Source organism: Phoxinus phoxinus (assembly GCF_949152265.1).
Source record: "Phoxinus phoxinus genome assembly, chromosome: 16".
NCBI lineage: Eukaryota > Metazoa > Chordata > Actinopteri > Cypriniformes > Leuciscidae > Phoxinus > Phoxinus phoxinus.
Genome location: NC_136891.1, coordinates 25560644 through 25578113, shown reverse-complemented (window position 1 = coordinate 25578113; position 17470 = coordinate 25560644). Strand labels below are relative to the sequence as shown.

Sequence of the window (17470 nt, the reverse complement as noted above, 5' to 3'; positions counted from 1 at the left end):
TACCAGGTGTAAACAGGGCCTATACATAAAAAAAAACAGCTTGCATCAATATTTTACATTTTAAGTTATGCAAACTTCCAATAAAATTAGGTTCAGCAACAAACTTAATATCTTAATTAAACTTACTAAATATCAAACACAACAGCATTAAAAATAGGTTTTCCCTTTACTAAAAATACGTAAAATTATGCTTCCTTTCAACATTTATTCTCCTTATTTAGTCCTATGCAAAGCATTCTGGGAACTAGAAATCCTGTCCATTTTTTCAAGTCCTGTCCAAGTTATCAAGACTATTTTAAAATATTGAATGAAATCAATAAATTCAGATTTTTAACGTGCAACCATGCATTTGTTTAATTTGTGGCAATAGGTCCCCTGAATTTATTTTTGGAGAGTACATAACTGCTGAAACTAACACTACAGATAACATCTGTGGTGGTAACACATTCATACTAAATAACACAGAGTGCTTTAGTATGACCTCCAACCAGACTTCCTTGCACAGAAACTATTGAAAGGGAGGCTGATCATTCGAAGCAGGACCTCCGTTCATGATCAGATCCCATTTTCATCCAAGGTCGTTCTAAGGTCCTACAAACAGAAGATTTGCTCTAGATTTCATATCTTCATAAACAAAGCTTTATGGCTGCTGGAGGAATGCCAGCCGGCAAAGTGCCTTTAAAAGCAGCTGATGTATCACTGGAGATCAAGGTGAAAACGAAAACCAAAGGACACTGGAGAAATGCCATGATTTTTTATTTATTATGTTTGCGCAAAGGATAGATAGGAAGGGAACAAACATCTAAATTGTGGTTATAACTTCGAAAACGAAGCTTTTGACTAACATGAATAGAAGATCATGTGGGGAGAACATGATAAAACAGGACTGCAATCAACCACTGAACCTATAGCTGGTTCACTACAGCATTCTTGAGGTTACAACATAGTCGTTACAGCACTATAGTTATTTAATATTCTCTGCTGTCTCAAAAAAAAACATGGTTTCTAAAATGCTCAGAACTGGAAAGCAAAACTTCATATTGGTCTGTATGTGTCAACACCTAATGTCATTTTTTGTCATTTTTTGCCTCTTTGGTCAGAAATGACCGATAAAGTTTACGCTGTAAACATTTTTTCATTTTTTTTTTTTGCTTCATCGGAATGGGATGACACTTGATGACACTTTTGTGTGTTAGCAAGTGAACACACAAAAATCATGGACATGATTCGGATAAGGTAAAGGGTAAAAAAGAAGTCACTTGCCTCCTTTGGACCTTCAGAATCGTTGGCCACCAGCCCTGGACCTTCCTCAGAGTTGGCGTTGAGGGTCGAGGCTCGTTTGGACCAAATGGAGCTACGAACTATGTTACTTGGGAACGCCGGAGCCTCACAAGCCAGCGGCGGGGACACGGTCAGCCCTGTTTTCGATCACGAGTCCATGAAGGTGGGTAGAGCTCGGCTTTCCCGGGAGGAGAGAGAGAGGCAGAGGTCCAAAGGACTTTGCCTCTATTGCAGAGCAGCTGGCCATTTCCTGTATTCCTGCCCGTTTTTTTGGATTGGGTCCGGTAGTCAAGATGAGGCTGCTATCGGGTGGGATCTCCACTGAAAGGACCTCATCATCAACTCTCCTCTTGGTAAGACTGCGATGGGCAACCCGGTCACACAGCTGTCACGCTTTATTGCACTCAGGGGTGGGGGGTAATTTTATGGACTTGTCCTTTGCACAAGAACTTCAGATTCACAGGCCTCAATCACAAGATTTCCGTCAACGCTCTTAACGGTCAAGAACTTCCCATCATCTCTTCCACCACCGGACCTATAACACTCATCACATCTGGAAACCACACAGAGACAATATAATTTCTACTTATTGACTCTCCATTGGCACCCATAGTACTCGGTCACCCCTGGCTGGTAAAGCATAATCCCAAGGGTTGAATGGGGCCAGGGTTCTATCTCTATCTAGAGCAATCGTTGTTATGCGTCTTGTCTTATGTCTGCATGTTCATCTGTGTCTGGTTCTGTGTTACAGGAGGAGGCAGTGAATTTGTCTAATGTGCCCCCTGAGTACCTCGACCTGAAGGAAGTGTTCAGTAAGTCCCGTGCTACTTCTCTTCCTCCGCATCGTCCCTATGACTGTGCTATAGATTTACTCCCAGGTAAGTCTCCACCTAAAGGCGAGTTATACTCACTTTCTGCTCTAGAAAGGGAGGTCATGGAGAAATACATTTCTGATTCTCTAGCATCCGAGTTCATCAGTCCTTCTTCTTCTCCAGCAGGGGCGGGGTTCTTTTTTGTCGGGAAGAAGGATGGTTCTCTGCGACCGTGTATTGATTACCGAGAGTTGAACAACATCACGGTAAAGAATACTTACCCTTTGCTGTCGATGTCTTCAGCCTTCGAACGGTTGCAGGGGGCCTCTGTCTTCACGAAATTGGATTTACCCAATGCTTCTCATTTGGTTTGCATCAGGAAGGGGGATGAATGGAAAACCGTGTTTGACACCCCCATGGGCCATTTTGAATATTTATGCTGTTCGGGCTGTCCAACTCCCCAGCGGTTTTCCAGGCACTCGTCAATGACGTGCTGGGAGATATGGTAGACCAGTTAATATATGTCTACCTGGATGACATTTTGATTTTTTTTCTCCTTCTCTCCTCTTCTCCACCGGCTCTGGGTCTGTGCCTTTGTACGGATACCATCGCCACCGGGGTCTCATCGTCCGTCTGTCACCATTCCTCCGCCGCCTGCTATCACAATCCTTTCGTCTTCTCCTCTTACCATCCCTCCACGACCTCCTCTTAAGCCTCCGCCTTCACCTCTTCAAGCCGTGAGATCTCGCCTTCTGGGAGGGTGGGGGGAGTACTGTCACAATCCTCAGTCACCAGACTAGTCACCACAACAAAATACATTTCCCATAATCCCTCCTGGCTCACACCTGCACACACTCATCTAATTTTCACACCTGTTCGTATTTATTTAATCATCTGTGAATTTAGTTCCTCTGTTTTCAGTCTTTGGTTGTCGATTGTTGTTTGTGTATGCTATGTTATGCACACTGTTATGCCTGTCTACCTTTTTGTTTTATTTTATCACGTTTATATTTGTATCCAGTCTTCATCCGTCTTTATCCTCCTTATCCTGTGACAATCACTGTATTGCTGACTTCTGACCTTTAGATGGAGACACTGCACACTTTATGTAATGTAAACATAGTTGAATATAAATGACGGATTATTGTAGTGACTACTGTGTATGACTGTTCATTAGTAGTTACTTCATAGTTATTTTTCTTGAACCTTAATTAATATATAATTAATGGTAGTTCTTCAGGAGGTATGACAGAATTCATTAGTTATTGATTAACTAACTGTTACATAACACAATCAGAAAATTATATTATTAGTTAACACATCTTCCTTAGTACTTAACAGTAGTGAAGAAGTAGTTAATGAAGAATTACCTACTAGTTCTTCAATAATTTCTTATTAGTTATGCAGCAAGTAAGATACAGTATTCTAAAGTGTTACCTAGCAAATCTCTAAGTACTAATTCAATATTGATTTTATAATCTGTTATCTTTTGTTTTCATTTTGATACGTTTTCTGAAGGACCAAAGTGAATCGATGCATCATGCAATGGTCTATCTTTAATAAAAAGAAAGCAAAAATTCAGCTGATGTATAATAATAACCATTCAAGTGCCATGTCACCAGGTTGCCACCAGAGATCACTATAGTATGATTTCTAATGAATCATTGTCACCTATTTCTCATCATCTTTAATTCTCATACTTTTACTTTGCATTCATTGACACATTTTCAAGCCTATCTAGATGACACAGAAGTATGGTATATAGTACTGAATGATACTGTAAAAAAAAAAACGGTTTGAAAAAAGGTGATATGTAGGCTACTTTTAGTTTTAGAATGGTCTTTGTTTTGTTAGTTAAAAGTTTTAACTGATTAAATATTCACTTCTTACAGCACTCTTTTTTTGCTCTCTGTGTTATTAACCCTCCTATTCAAACAGCTTAAAACTGCTTGAACTGCTGGTTATACATTTTTTTTCTTTCTTTAAATTGTGTGACCTTTTCTCATTTAGGGCAATGAATGCATGCAATGTTGACACATTGCTGTTTTGGAAAGGCTGTACAATTTTGGTGACTATGACTGTGTCAGTGTCAAAAGTCAACCCATTCAAAAACAGTAGAGACAGGAAAAAACAGAAAAGCTTTATTGTAGTTTGTCAAAGACTAAAATATGAGAACTTATGAAAGGTAAAGGCTGGGAAAACACCCGGAACAATTATTAGTATATGTATAGGCCTATAAAAATAATTTCTCATGTTTTGTTTCTCATATTTTAATTTCTCATATGTTTTTAGATTTGTTTTTGTGCCATATTGTACATTTTTGGAGAATTGGTCAAAGTGACCCTCAACACAAATACCACATCTTCAACAAAAGAGAGTTCAAATAGGCTACCCAGTTACTGAATGAGAATTCCACTGCAAACGATTCAGTCCGCTCGTGAACTTTCCGAATGATTCAGAGTCAGACTGAAGCAAGCACGAATCAATTCACACTGCTTTGATAAACAGACATGATGATAAAAAAAACTGAAGAATATTAATTTGCGAATCAGTCAGGTTCTGATTTGAATCAGAAAAGACACATGTTGTCAACATGACACTTGAAAGTCTGTTATGAAATATAATAACCTATACACTTTTCTTGATAAGAGACTGGTTATAAAATTGCTTTCGTCAAGTAAATATTTCTCACAAGGGCATGTAAAATTACAAAAAGTTTAAATATCTCAAATCAAAAATCCCTGGCCAACTTTTGCAGGTGTGAAGTAGTTTGAAAGAAGTGTTTAGGACCTTTACTGGTTGCCTCTAGCTCTGCAGTATCAGTTTCACTTTTAATATACAAAACAATTTAATGTTCCAGTTCCCTGAAACCCCACACCCACATCTTTTTCTTGATAAGTGTGATCTACAGAATGCGGAAACTATTCCATCAGCTGAAAGAACCTGCAGTGTAAGTTATTGTTGAGCTGTTGTTTGAGTCTCTCTGACTGAGATCATATGCAGTGAAATGGCAGAAGCCAGTATTTCAGTGGGACAGGACCAGTTCATCTGTCCAGTGTGTCTGGATCTACTGAAGAATCCAGTGACCATTCCGTGTGGACACAGTTACTGCATGATCTGTATAACCGGCTGCTGGAATCAGGAAGATCCGAAGGGAGTTTACAGATGCCCACAGTGCAGAGAGACCTTCACTCCAAGACCTGCCTTATGTAAGAATGTGGTGTTTGCTCAAATGGTTGAAAAACTGAAGACGACTAATCTGCAAGCTACTGGATCTGGAGATGTGGAGTGTGACGTCTGCACTGGAAGAAAACTCAAAGCCGTCAAGTCCTGTCTGGTGTGTCTGGAATCTTACTGTCAAACTCATTTTGAACGTCATGAAGAATTTCGCTCAGGAAATCCACACAAAGTGATCGATGCCACTGGACGACTCCACCAGATGATCTGTCCTCAACATGGTAAACAAATGGAAATCTTCTGCCGCACTGACCAGCGCAGCATTTGTTACCTGTGTACAATGGATGGGCACAAAAACCACGACACTCTAACAGCTATAGCAGAGAGGACAGAGAAACAGGTAAATTACTGTCTTGGAATATATAATTGTTTTTTGTTGCTTCAGTCTTTTTTTTTTTCCTGGTTTAAGAATAATTCATATTTGTGCACCAAGAAGAGGCCGTAATGAAACAGAGGAGGAGGGTAAACTAAAGCTATGGGTCAGTGTGCTAGTGATGACATGACGAAATGGCCCATGCATGAATATTAATAAAGTTATGCACAAAAACATGATTGTTTAATAGGGATAAATAAATATAAAATATTAATCTCGCATAACTTAATATCCTTTACTTTTACATTAGTCGAGTCTTTCAGAATGAGTTATTAAATTATTACTTTACGAAAAGTGGTCTATTTAGATATAAATATCACAACAACATTACACTTATTTACATTTCATATGTCTCTTATAAAATACATGCTCATAGTAAAAATAGTCATAGGAATGCACTGAAATGAAAATACTTGGCCTAAAATTATGAACATATTTTGTTTGTGAATGGCCTGATTTTGAATAATGAATGGCCGAATATCGCTTGCGACTTAGGCTAATTATATGAATAATATATTTAAACTGTATTTGGAGTACTAAAATAAATGTATTTCAAATAAATTTTAGTATATTTTTTTCCTCTACCAGGTGTCTGCCTCAGCCACGTCTAAAAAATGATCCTCAGGTTTTCCCACTCAAAATTATCCTCAGGTTTTCAGATGATGTGTTGTCATATAAACACTACACTGTAAAAACTAACAAGTTCATTCAACTAAGAAATCTATGTTGCCTGACCTACTGGTTAAACGGAGTAGTTGGGCACAGGTAAACTTGATATCTTAAGTACACTCAACATTTTAGTTGAACTGACTTATGAAAATGAGTTGAGGTAGCAAAAGCCTCAAATGTTTTTTTACAGTGTATTACTTGTGAATTCAGAATCTCTAGTGTTCCAATAACTTGCTGCGCAGCAGTAACCACCACAAGACTTCAGACAAAGAATATGCTTTAAATCACGACTGGAGTATCTAAGTAAATCACAGAGACCAAGATATCACAACAGTTTTTATAGAATAGGTGCACGGGCAAAGGGAACATTACACAATTAAATAAATTTTCTCTAAAATAATTGGTTTGATATGTACAATTCAGCAAACTCCCCCATGTTACTGGGCAAAAGCAAATTAGACTTTTGATTAGCTCTGCTTGTTGCCGAGTTAAATATATATTATGTTATGTTAGGTTAAAAATAAATTCAGACAGCCATCTAGTCCATTTAGATCTCAAAAGCATAGAAATATTATTCCTGCAAGAATAATAAAAAATTCCTTCACAACTGTTATTCACAAAAGTCAATATTGTGCAACCACAGACACAGACAAGCGTATATTGAGTGGATAAAAGAAAGAAATGTTTTTTTGTTTATACATATATATAAAAAAACTGATTTCATTCAGAAGGACATTTCTTAGCTTTACTGTCATTTCTTCGTCAACAGAAACATCTGGAACAAACACTAGGAAACTTCCATCAGAAAATCTGTCAGAGAGAGAAATATCTTCAGGAGCTGATAGAGGTTGTGAAGACTTATAAGGTGAGTTTTGGCAACTGGTAGAAAAGTTTCATGGTTTCAAACTCTCCTCCAATCGGTTCACTTCCAGTCTCACTGAAACTCACTGTGTAATGTGTCCTGACAGCACTCTGCACAGACAGCAGTGGAGGACAGTGAGAGGAACTTTACTGAACTGATCCGCTCCATTGAGAGAAGCCGCTCTGAGGTGACACAGCTGATCAGAGATCAGGAGAACGCCGCTGTGAGTCGAGCTGAAGGACTCTTGAAGCAACTGGAGCGAGAGATTGATGACCTGAGGATGAGAAACACTGAGCTGGAGCAGCTTTCACATACAGACGATCACATCCATTTTCTGCTGGTAACTGAGCCTGAGAAAAACATAGGACAATTACTATATGTCTCTTTATCTGTCTACATTTGGTTACACTTTATTTCGATAGTCCACTTCAGACATTCTACTAACTATAAGTTACTTTTCAACTACATGTCAACTAACTCTCATTAGAGTATTAGTAGGCTGTGGTAGACTGTCAGTAGACTGTTAGGGTTAGGGTTAGGGTTAGGGTTAGGGTTAGGGTTAGGGTTAGGGTTAGGGTTAGGGTTAGGGTTAGGAGAATAAGTTGACTTGTAGTTGCCAAGTTACTTATAGTCAGTATAATGTCTTAAGTAGACTATCGAAATAAAATGTTACCCTACATTTTAATGTTGTTTGTGTTTGTATGGCTTTCTGTAGAGTGTCGAGGCTTGCTCTGTTCCTCCTAAAACTACTGCTGTGCCCAGAATCAATGCCAGTGCTCACCTCGTATATGAAGATGTGGGAAAATCTGTCCTTCTGCTAAAAAAGAAACTTGAGTATTTCTGCAAAGAAGAGATAAAAAATACATCTGATAGAGGTACAATAATGGAGATATTCAAAATTAGAGATGCATTATGCAAACAATATTTGCAAAAGGAATCTAAAATTGGTGTTTCTGTAGCACTAAATGTTTATATAATCATTTAAGTCAAATGTTTTTGTAAAGCATCTAGTGAACCTAATACTTTTGAACATACTTTATTTGTGAGCTTTATCAGTTCTCCGTTTACATCAAAAATAATACTTTAAGTGCTGTTTGTTTCCATAGTGGCACACGTTGAGATCGTTTCCACTTCTGAGGAGAGCATTGAATGTAAGTCTTACTAATAAATGCACATACAATTATCTTCGATTCCCCCATTATACTCTTGCAACTCATGCAACATTTTTGTATCAAGTGTTTATTTAAATCCTTGTTTTAAGATGTATACAGATGAAACTCGAAACATTAGAATATCGTGCAAAAGTTAATTCAGTTTATTACTGCTTGACAGTATATTTGCTTTCCTTTACAGTGCCACCACCCAGACCAAACCCAATGCCAAGATCACTTTCCATGCCCTACCAAACGGCAAAAGTTAAGCAGAGATCTCTTACAATACCAGAGCCACAGCCAAGAAGACCCTCCCTGACGAAATCAAAGTACTGGAACTTCCCTTAACCGTGAGTCCCAGGCCAGACTCTCCACAGCACCAAGGTAATGGCCCAGACCACCGCTGACTCCTGCTCACCAAGACAAAGGTTATTTCTTATGCTGATCAATTATGATTTTTAACATAATGATTTTTGTCTGAATAAATACAAAGAAAATTTGTCCTATTATATCTTACAAACATTCGTGATATAGGCTAACCCCATTATTCTTTGGAATTCTGTAATCTCTCCACCATTATGTGTATGTTAGAGAAAGTATTTACCATTTCTTGATTCTTCATGATTTTTAAAATATTAATTAAATGATATAATTTTCTTTATCTGTAATTATGTATCTAAAGATTTGGCAGTTGGGCAGTTTATTAAAACTGTATTTTAATTATTTGTAGCCTATATAAATGGTGTTTTCTTTTGTTGGAATTTTTTGGGTCAATATTGTCTTTATATTTAGATTTTTTTTTTTACTTATTAAAGTTACTGAAGTGCAAATAAAGTTTGGTTAATGTGAATAATAACTTTATTATAATTATAAAGTGTTTGACTTAGTGATAAACCACTGCTAACCATTCAGTCCATGAGTGAACTGTCTGTATGAAGCAAATAATCCATTTACACATGTTGCTAAGCCATTTGACCTAATAAAAATAATAATAAAAACATATATAAATATATATATTTATGGTGCGCTTTTCTAAGAAACACCAAAATAAAAAGATTGGTTTTTAGCAACTTCTTGAAACTGGCTAATGTGGGTGCATTTCTAACAGTAAGAGGAAGTGCATTCTATAACTTGCGTGCAGCGAGAGAAAATGCTCTCCCTCAAATATTTTAATCAAGAGGCTGCTGAAGAGTAAAAGAATCAGAAGAATGAAGAGAATGAGAAGGTGTATATACTGTAAGGGGCTGTTCCATGTACAGCTGATGTTAGAGTAAAAGGTTTAAAATCAATGCGCAACTGAACAGGAAGCCGATGCAGATTGGGAAGCAGGCCTGTGATGTGCTGACATGAGAGACTTTCGCACCGGGTAGTTATAGGAACGTAGACTAGCCACCCGGGTGGTTCCTGGAGAACAAATGGTTCCTTTTAGAACACTTTCCTTTTAGATGAGCAAAATCTGCGCAAAACCAATCAGTGATCGCCGTGAGATGCATGCCGGTAAAAAAATAATTCCGAGTGTGCTCCTCACCCAAACACATAACGCACGCACAGGTTGTGTGTGTCCTCAGGAGTCAAAAACTGGGACTCAGAGTCACACACTACCTGCAAAACTTGTTTGAGTGCTTCTCCATAACAATCGCCTTCAACATGCAATAACATAAACAAATGGTTCCTGAAGACAAAAAAGCCACCCACAGGCACTCCGGTGATATCGTGGACTGTCGTCGGCCAATGAAACTGTCATGTTTACACACATGCTTCAGATACCGATCATGCTGATGGCGTTCACCATAGCGTCAATCCAAGATGTAAAATCTAAAATCCACTATGCAGTTTCTTAACTTTACAGCTTTATCATAAGAGAGATGAGTTTACTTTTAGTTGATAAAAATACACATGTTTATTTTTAGTTAGCTACGGAGTCCTTAACGGTACGTTCACACGGGGCGTCAGCGTCAACGCTTGACGGAAGGCGTGGCTGAAGTTTGGCACGATGCCATGGTCATAGCAGCGTCAGCCAATGAAATTAGACAGGAATGACAGGATGAACGTGATGAACATGATTGGCTGCCGCCTGGCTACTGAATTTGCATAGAGCGATCCTGATTGGCTGACGCTTCCGTCTGCGGCGATTCACTGGCGTTTTAAAAATTCTCAACTTCTGCCGCGAGCAACGCTAGTGAAGCGCCGCCGACGAATCCACAATTCTTTTCGGCAACGCTTGACGTCACCCATTCAAAGTCAATGGGAAGCTTTGACGCTGACGCCCGTGTGAACGTACCGTAAAGGGACATGGTGAAGGAAAAAAAATATGAAATGGAAGAAAAAAAATGTGAGCAAATGCAAAGTTTTTCAGGGAAAAGTTTCTAATTTTTCTTCCATCAACATTACAGTTTAAAATAATTGTTTTCTGTTTTAATATTTTAAAATGTAATTTACTCCTGTGGTGGCAAATATGTGCTACATTTTTTTCAGGATTCTTTGCTGAATAAAAATGTCAGAAGAACAGCATTTGAAATAGAAATTGTAACATGTAAATGTCTTTACTGTCACTTCTGATCCATTTAATGCAACCTTGAATAACTTGAATAATTTCTTTCAAAATAAAATAATCTTATTTTTGAATGGTAGAATAGTTCTGTAAATTATGTAAATGTTTTATCCCAATATATACACTATTGACGTAGAACTACTTCCATGTTATTTATCCAGATCCTTCTGCACCACTTTCTTTCTTCTGCTGAACATAAAATATATTTAGAAAAATGTGTCAGTGTTTGTTTTTATTCATATAATGAATGTCACTGTGCCTTAAGAAGAATGATATTTATTCCTCAGACACCGATTATCACTTCACAACTTCACATCACTTTTTCTGCTTCCCCTGATTTAAACCACAGAGATTATATCTCACATTAAGAGGTAAGATCTCACTTCTGACTTGGGGGATTGCTAGTGTACATTAGGATGACCACACATCTGGACACCTCAGGATGGTTTGTGGTGTTCCCCTATACCAAATCACATACACATAATGTTCAACATGTTCCTTATGTTCTCTTGTACATATTGAATAGTAGCTATTGTACTTTACTGTTCTTGGAATGTGGCTAAGGGTCATCTTAGGTAAAATCATTTTAAATAATTTTCTTATAAAAGACAACATGCCTATAAAAACCACCACAGCACTTCCCTAAACAGCTGTAGTGTTGAAAATAAAAATTGTGGAGAAGAATGATTTGTTGTGATGGAAGTGCAAAGTGGCTCCATATCGACTGTTCCAGTCACAATGAGACTTATTTGTGAAATATACACATGAACTTGTGCATAAAATTACTGCATTGATAAATGATGTTTTATTAACAAGGTTCGGGATGAGCACGTTCAGATAATTAACACAGATAATAAACACAAGTGGAGAGCACTCAGCAATCAATGGTAAGAGGTATATATATACACTCAGCAGTCTCACTTCATTCCATTGACAGTTTTTGCAGCATCCCTCCACCACCCCTTCTCCACGCTTCTAGTCCTAAACACTACATACGGGGGGAGTACTCTGGGTTCGGGCCGAACTCTGAGCTCGGAGCCCTCCCTCCGGACAGCACGCCAAATACGCATTAAACCTTACCCCTTCAAATTATATGTAAGTGTGAACTCGTGAAACAGTGTTATTAACTCTTTAGTAAATAGCATAATTCAGAATTATATGTAAAAAAAAGTTACTTTATATACATCTTATATACATTTTTTTTCCTTCTGTTGACACACATCAACACACACACACACACACACACACACACACACACACACACACACACACACACACACACACACATCAACACACACACACACACACACACACAAACATCAACACACACACACACACACACACACACACACACACACACACACACACAGCAACACACACACACAGCAACACACACACACACACACACACACACACACACACACACACACACAGCAACACACAGCAACACACACACACACACACACACACACACAGCAACACACACAAGTACTGTACCAAACCAAGTACTGAGTACATATGCATGATTATACTTTTCAGAGGGCTGACATTTCTGTATTTAAAATCCTTTTTTTTATTGATTTCATATTCAAATTTTCTGAGATTTTGAATTTGGGGTTTTCATAAGCTGTAAGCCACAATCATCAAAATTATAACAAATAAAGGAGATAAAGAGATAAAAATATCTCACTTTGCATGAAATGAGTCTATATAATATATTAGTTTCACCTTTTAAGTTGAATTACTGAAATAAATGACCTTTTGCACGATATTCTAATTTTTCGATTTTCACCTGTGTATCCTGCAAAATGAAGCACTGCAACCACAACTACATATAGCATTTTCAAAATCAATTTTTTGCACGAAATGGCACACACTTCATTCATATTACCAGATTTGTGTCTAACCAATACACTGCTGGGCATAATGAAAAGCACTCTTATCTTCATGCTTTGCCATAATACTAAAATAGTTCAAATTGTAGAAAATTCTTCAGATTGTTCACATGCACAGAAATATTTGCAGATACACTGTTGAAACATTTTTGTTTTATTTTTTCACCAAACAAGTCAGTGCAAAATATTGTGCACAGCAGATATATTTACATCGGACTCAACACAAATATGCTCACAAAAAAAAAAACAGTAAACTGAAAAAAAATTGCAGAAAAAAATATATATATATAAAAAAAGAGGCAAGAAAAATAATAAAGTGGTCTTTTGATAGTGCTTAATATAATAATAAAGATTGACGTTAACAATTAACCATTGAGGTGTTTGGCCGAGATACCGGGCTTTCGACTACGCGCCTGTGTCTGCCATGTAGCCTACAGAACCCGGTTTTGTAAATGTTCTGATCTTCCTTTGCTCTTTATGTTTTATTTATTATACTTAAAAGAAAATTGTAGGCCTATATTCGTTTATTTAGTTATTTTCTTTTTTCACAAATGTATCTTTTGCAAGTGCAATTTGATTACCATATAGTTTTAATAAAGTTGAATTAACGTTACCTTCTGTAATTTTTACTCTTCACTTGCAATAGGCGTATTTACCATTGCAGTATAGCCTATTGTTAGGACCATGAAATTACTAATAATAATAAGGATAAACAATATTTAAAAAGTATATAATTAGGCTATCTAACATCTAATTAAAAATGTACCTAAAAAACAAAAAGTGTCAGAACGTCGTCTCGCAGTTGCTGAATGTCGCGAAACAACGTTGCGTAACAGCCCTGTAGCGTCTTACACAATTCTACGTTCTTACAATGTTTCGTAGACAGCGACGTTGCCATAGTAGAATTGCAACGTGCCACAGACGTTGCAACAACGTAAATGTGTTTGCTGGGCACATAGCCTCGTGACATCTTGATTTGGTGGTTCTCTTCCATAGTGTGTGTGTGTGTGTGTGTGTGTGTGTGTGTGTGTACTGTTTTGTATTCACTGCTGGTATCTGTCGCCAACAGCCGATCTAAATTTAGCCTCACGTGAGGCAGCAGGAGACGGGGGCAATGCTGCTCTAAAAATATCCCCTGCTTCTACACTTCATTCTTCTCTCCATTCTCTTGAACATTTTTTCATCGTCAATCTTTTTACGTACTTCCCCCCTTCATTCTTTTATTTAATCATTTCACATAGGCTACATGAAATTCACGAATGCATTACTTTTTTACTCAAACATAGGCTATTCTTAAAACTATTTTCAACATCTTCAAATTAAATATTTTGATTGCGGACAGCTTCTTCACCAGATCCACCATCAAGTGAAAGAGACACTATAATATTTGATTGCACGTTCTTGCTTTGCAGTAAATCACTGAGTCATTTCTTTAATGATTCTTCTTCCTTTTTTTTTCTTTTCTTCTGCCAGCGGTGACTATGAGTGGATCGTCACTTCACCATTGTGTATCAGACATGACCGCCTTGTGGAATAAAGGTGAATTGCACTTATTCAGTCATCAAAGATTCAAATTGTTGTGCAGCAAAAATATACTTACACTGTTACACACCTCGGGTCGTTAGCGACCCTAACATTTGTTCTTGTTATATTGTTTAATGAATTGATTGAGGAATAGTAAGAAGGTTGATGTCTAACTTTAGAAAACGAATTAGGAGGAGGGTGGTGAATGACGTCCGGGTTCACTAAAGACCCGAGGTATGCGTTTTAAGGGTTGATTCATGTGGCCTCTCATCTTTAATTAAAATAACTTCCTCTCCCTCTTGCTGCGACAACCCGTCACTCACGACATCAAAGCCAATAACAAACCACAAACGCCCAACGATTCAATACATTTCCATTAAAACAAATCAAGTGCCACTCTACCTGTTTGAGAAACCCTTTCTCTCAGACAGGCCAATACGTCACAATAAGGAAGAAAAAAGTTTCATGCCAACATGACCACCGAGAATCATTAAAGTGAAGAGAAATATTGGCTATTTCATTTCAAATAGGCCTAAAGCCAAAGCCAAAACCTTTTTGCATTGCACATTTTTTGACAGAAACTACCATACATGCTCTCTTGTCATGATATAGGATACAAGTTGCATTAGCAGTCGATGTCAATAGAGTTTTCCATTAGCATGTTGCTAAGATAAGCTTAAACTACTCTCTGATGATGGGCTAAACAATCACTATAGGAATCTGAAGAAACTCATTTACTCTTTTTATACACTTTCTTTTATTTGTAGGCTACTATTCAGTATAAGCTTGCTATCAACATTTCTCTCCATTAGTTGCATTTTTCACAGAGCATGTCATAGTGCATTCTGGGAGTGTATTCTCAGTAAATTACATTTGCAATGCTGCCTTAGATCTTGGCTAAAACAAGGTGTCAATTAGGCTAGCTTTTGGAAAAGCCTTCCTGTCAGCGTCTGACACTCTCTAAGTCAGTTCGTTGATAATTTAAGATACTCAGTGTTGTTAAAATGTCTTGGCCATGAAAAGTCGCTCTATAAACTGAATATGTTCATCTGTGTGGGCTGTGCATTGCCTAGTTTTCCCTCACAGATTTTCTCCTCGGAGTGCATAAGCTGTGCGAGTGTGTGCGAGTGTGTGCATGTGTGGGATGCTCGAGCACGTGCCGCTTGTTGGGAGAATTTTATCAATTGAACCAACTACACATACAGTATTTGGTTAACACACACATTTGCTAACATACAATTACTGTATTTGAGCGCACAAGTCTGCTTTCTCACTGTCAAACACACACTGTAATGATTTGAATGTCTGGGTCTCTCTTCACAGTGTTCGTGTTACATTAAACAGCACTTTAAGAATTTCAATTAATATTGTAATTCATTTAATTTACACACAGGCTATAGACCCTGTAAGATAATAGAGATGTATGTGACCATATGTCAAGGAAATGGTTTGAAATACAAATCAGCAAACAGATTAAATGAGTCCAAACAGATATTATAGATTAGAAATCAAGCTTTGTTGATTATATGGTTAAATCGGGGACTGAATCAGGATTCATATGGGCTTACAGGTTTGTGTTTGCTTGTCGTCTTACTGCATCGGTAAGAAATGCCACATGCTGATAAACAGTATGGTTGCCATGGTGATGATACCTTAAATCCACATGCATAAGTGTCTTTCGATGTTTGCAGGTTCAGATTGTATTTATCATGCCCAATCACACACAATCTGTCCAATGGAAAACTGTATTTGAGGTGCAGAATAAGTTCACTGCCTTGGTGTTATTTAACATCAAAATTGACACCGCTCTCATTCCACATTAACGTTATGCTCTGTCATGAAGGAATGAAAGAGTATCAGGAACTGAAAGCATCTGGCAGGATTAAGTTAATAGCAAGATTACAGTTTTAGAACTTCACAGAGATATTTTCCAGATTTAGAGTATTAAAATGGATACAGTATGTACTATTATATAAAAAAAACCTTATCTTTACTTACCAGCTTTATACAAAAAAATGGCCTTGTCTCACTGGATTTTACTGAAACTCTTTGATTTTGAAGCTTATTGAAATTAATCTATCTGTATTTTGTAAATCTTAAACATGCATGCATGAAACTATCATGTGCATTTTTTGTTTTAAATCTCTCCATATGCGTTTATCCGATCATTTCAGGATCACACTGTTGGCATAATTAGGCTATCATTAATGTCTTCATGATGTAAAAATGCAGAAATGTTGCATTACGGGACAGAACATATTATTCGCTCAGCATGAAAAAAAAAAGTGAATTAGATTGACAGCATGGTTATAAAATATGATCATGGAGAAAATATGCAGTGCTCAAAATGCTCATGGCCACATATATCTTCTGACCCACTCAGCTGAAATTCACACGCAAAAGCACTTTTATTAGCTTTCACATGCATGCTGTCAGTCAACAAACATTGCAGATGAAAAGAACAAAGAAAAGGTTACTAAAATAGCACTTCAAAAGAGTGCGGAAAAAATGATCAAACCAAACACATCCACAAGCACAGAGGTTCACATCAGATTTCCCAAGTCTTAGTTTCTCACTATTTCTTTATCCACATCACATAGAAGTTCATGTACAAAACAGTATGCATTGAATCATTTTTACAATGTACTACTACTGTAAATAACTATTCATTGGCTTTTTAATAAGTTTTAAGTTGAAGTTATTAAAAAGTAAATATTCATTGTTACTCATTGTTTTTTGTATTTCTTATTTGTGTGAAGTGTACCTGCTGTCTGACTGTCACTGGGGGAAAAAAACAGACTGACATTATAACAGTTTACTCTTCTTTTTACCCTATTTTAGTCTTATTTTTTGCAACTGTAATGAGGCTTTATAAATAAATAAATAATAAAAAGCCAAGTTTTAACTGTTCATAAGCAGCACCGATAAGATGGGGCTGATGTAAATTATATTCCTCCAATCATGCAATGCACATCACTCAGATACATTAGCCACATTTAAAGGGTTTTACTTAAATAATTAAGTAACAGTAATAATGATCTTTCAGATTAAGGTTCTTTCCACAGGATATATATACACTTGATCAAAATGCATAAATAAATAAATAATGGAATTT

At 37.1% G+C, this 17470-nt stretch overlaps 1 protein-coding gene across 2 annotated transcripts; it reads left to right on the top strand.

Annotated features, from left to right (window-relative positions):
- Positions 1–5015: 5015 nt before the first annotated feature.
- On the top strand, positions 5016–11731 carry ftr63 (finTRIM family, member 63). Of its 2 annotated transcripts, XM_079583416.1 has the most exons (7): positions 5017–5670; positions 7142–7237; positions 7341–7574; positions 7950–8109; positions 8341–8385; positions 8588–8769; positions 11286–11731. In XM_079583416.1, the coding sequence occupies exons 1-6, from the start codon at positions 5101–5103 to the stop codon at positions 8731–8733; spliced, it is 1251 nt and encodes a 416-aa protein (XP_079439542.1). In that variant the 5' UTR covers positions 5017–5100; the 3' UTR covers positions 8734–8769; positions 11286–11731. The 2 variants fall into 2 exon arrangements, with proteins under 2 accessions (XP_079439541.1, XP_079439542.1); XM_079583415.1 differs by lacking the exon at positions 11286–11731 and having other exon boundaries at positions 5016–5670; positions 8588–9363.
- Positions 11732–17470: the final 5739 nt, after the last annotated feature.

Bases quoted from the DNA above. Each gene is read 5' to 3' on its own strand.
- ftr63 (XM_079583416.1), top strand. From the start codon at position 5,101: ATGGCAGAAGCCAGTATTTCAGTGGGACAGGACCAGTTCATCTGTCCA. The intron at 5,671-7,141 runs GTAAATTACTGT...CTTCGTCAACAG, and splicing joins CAGAGAGGACAGAGAAACAG to AAACATCTGGAACAAACACT. The intron at 8,110-8,340 runs GTACAATAATGG...TTGTTTCCATAG, and splicing joins AAAAAATACATCTGATAGAG to TGGCACACGTTGAGATCGTT.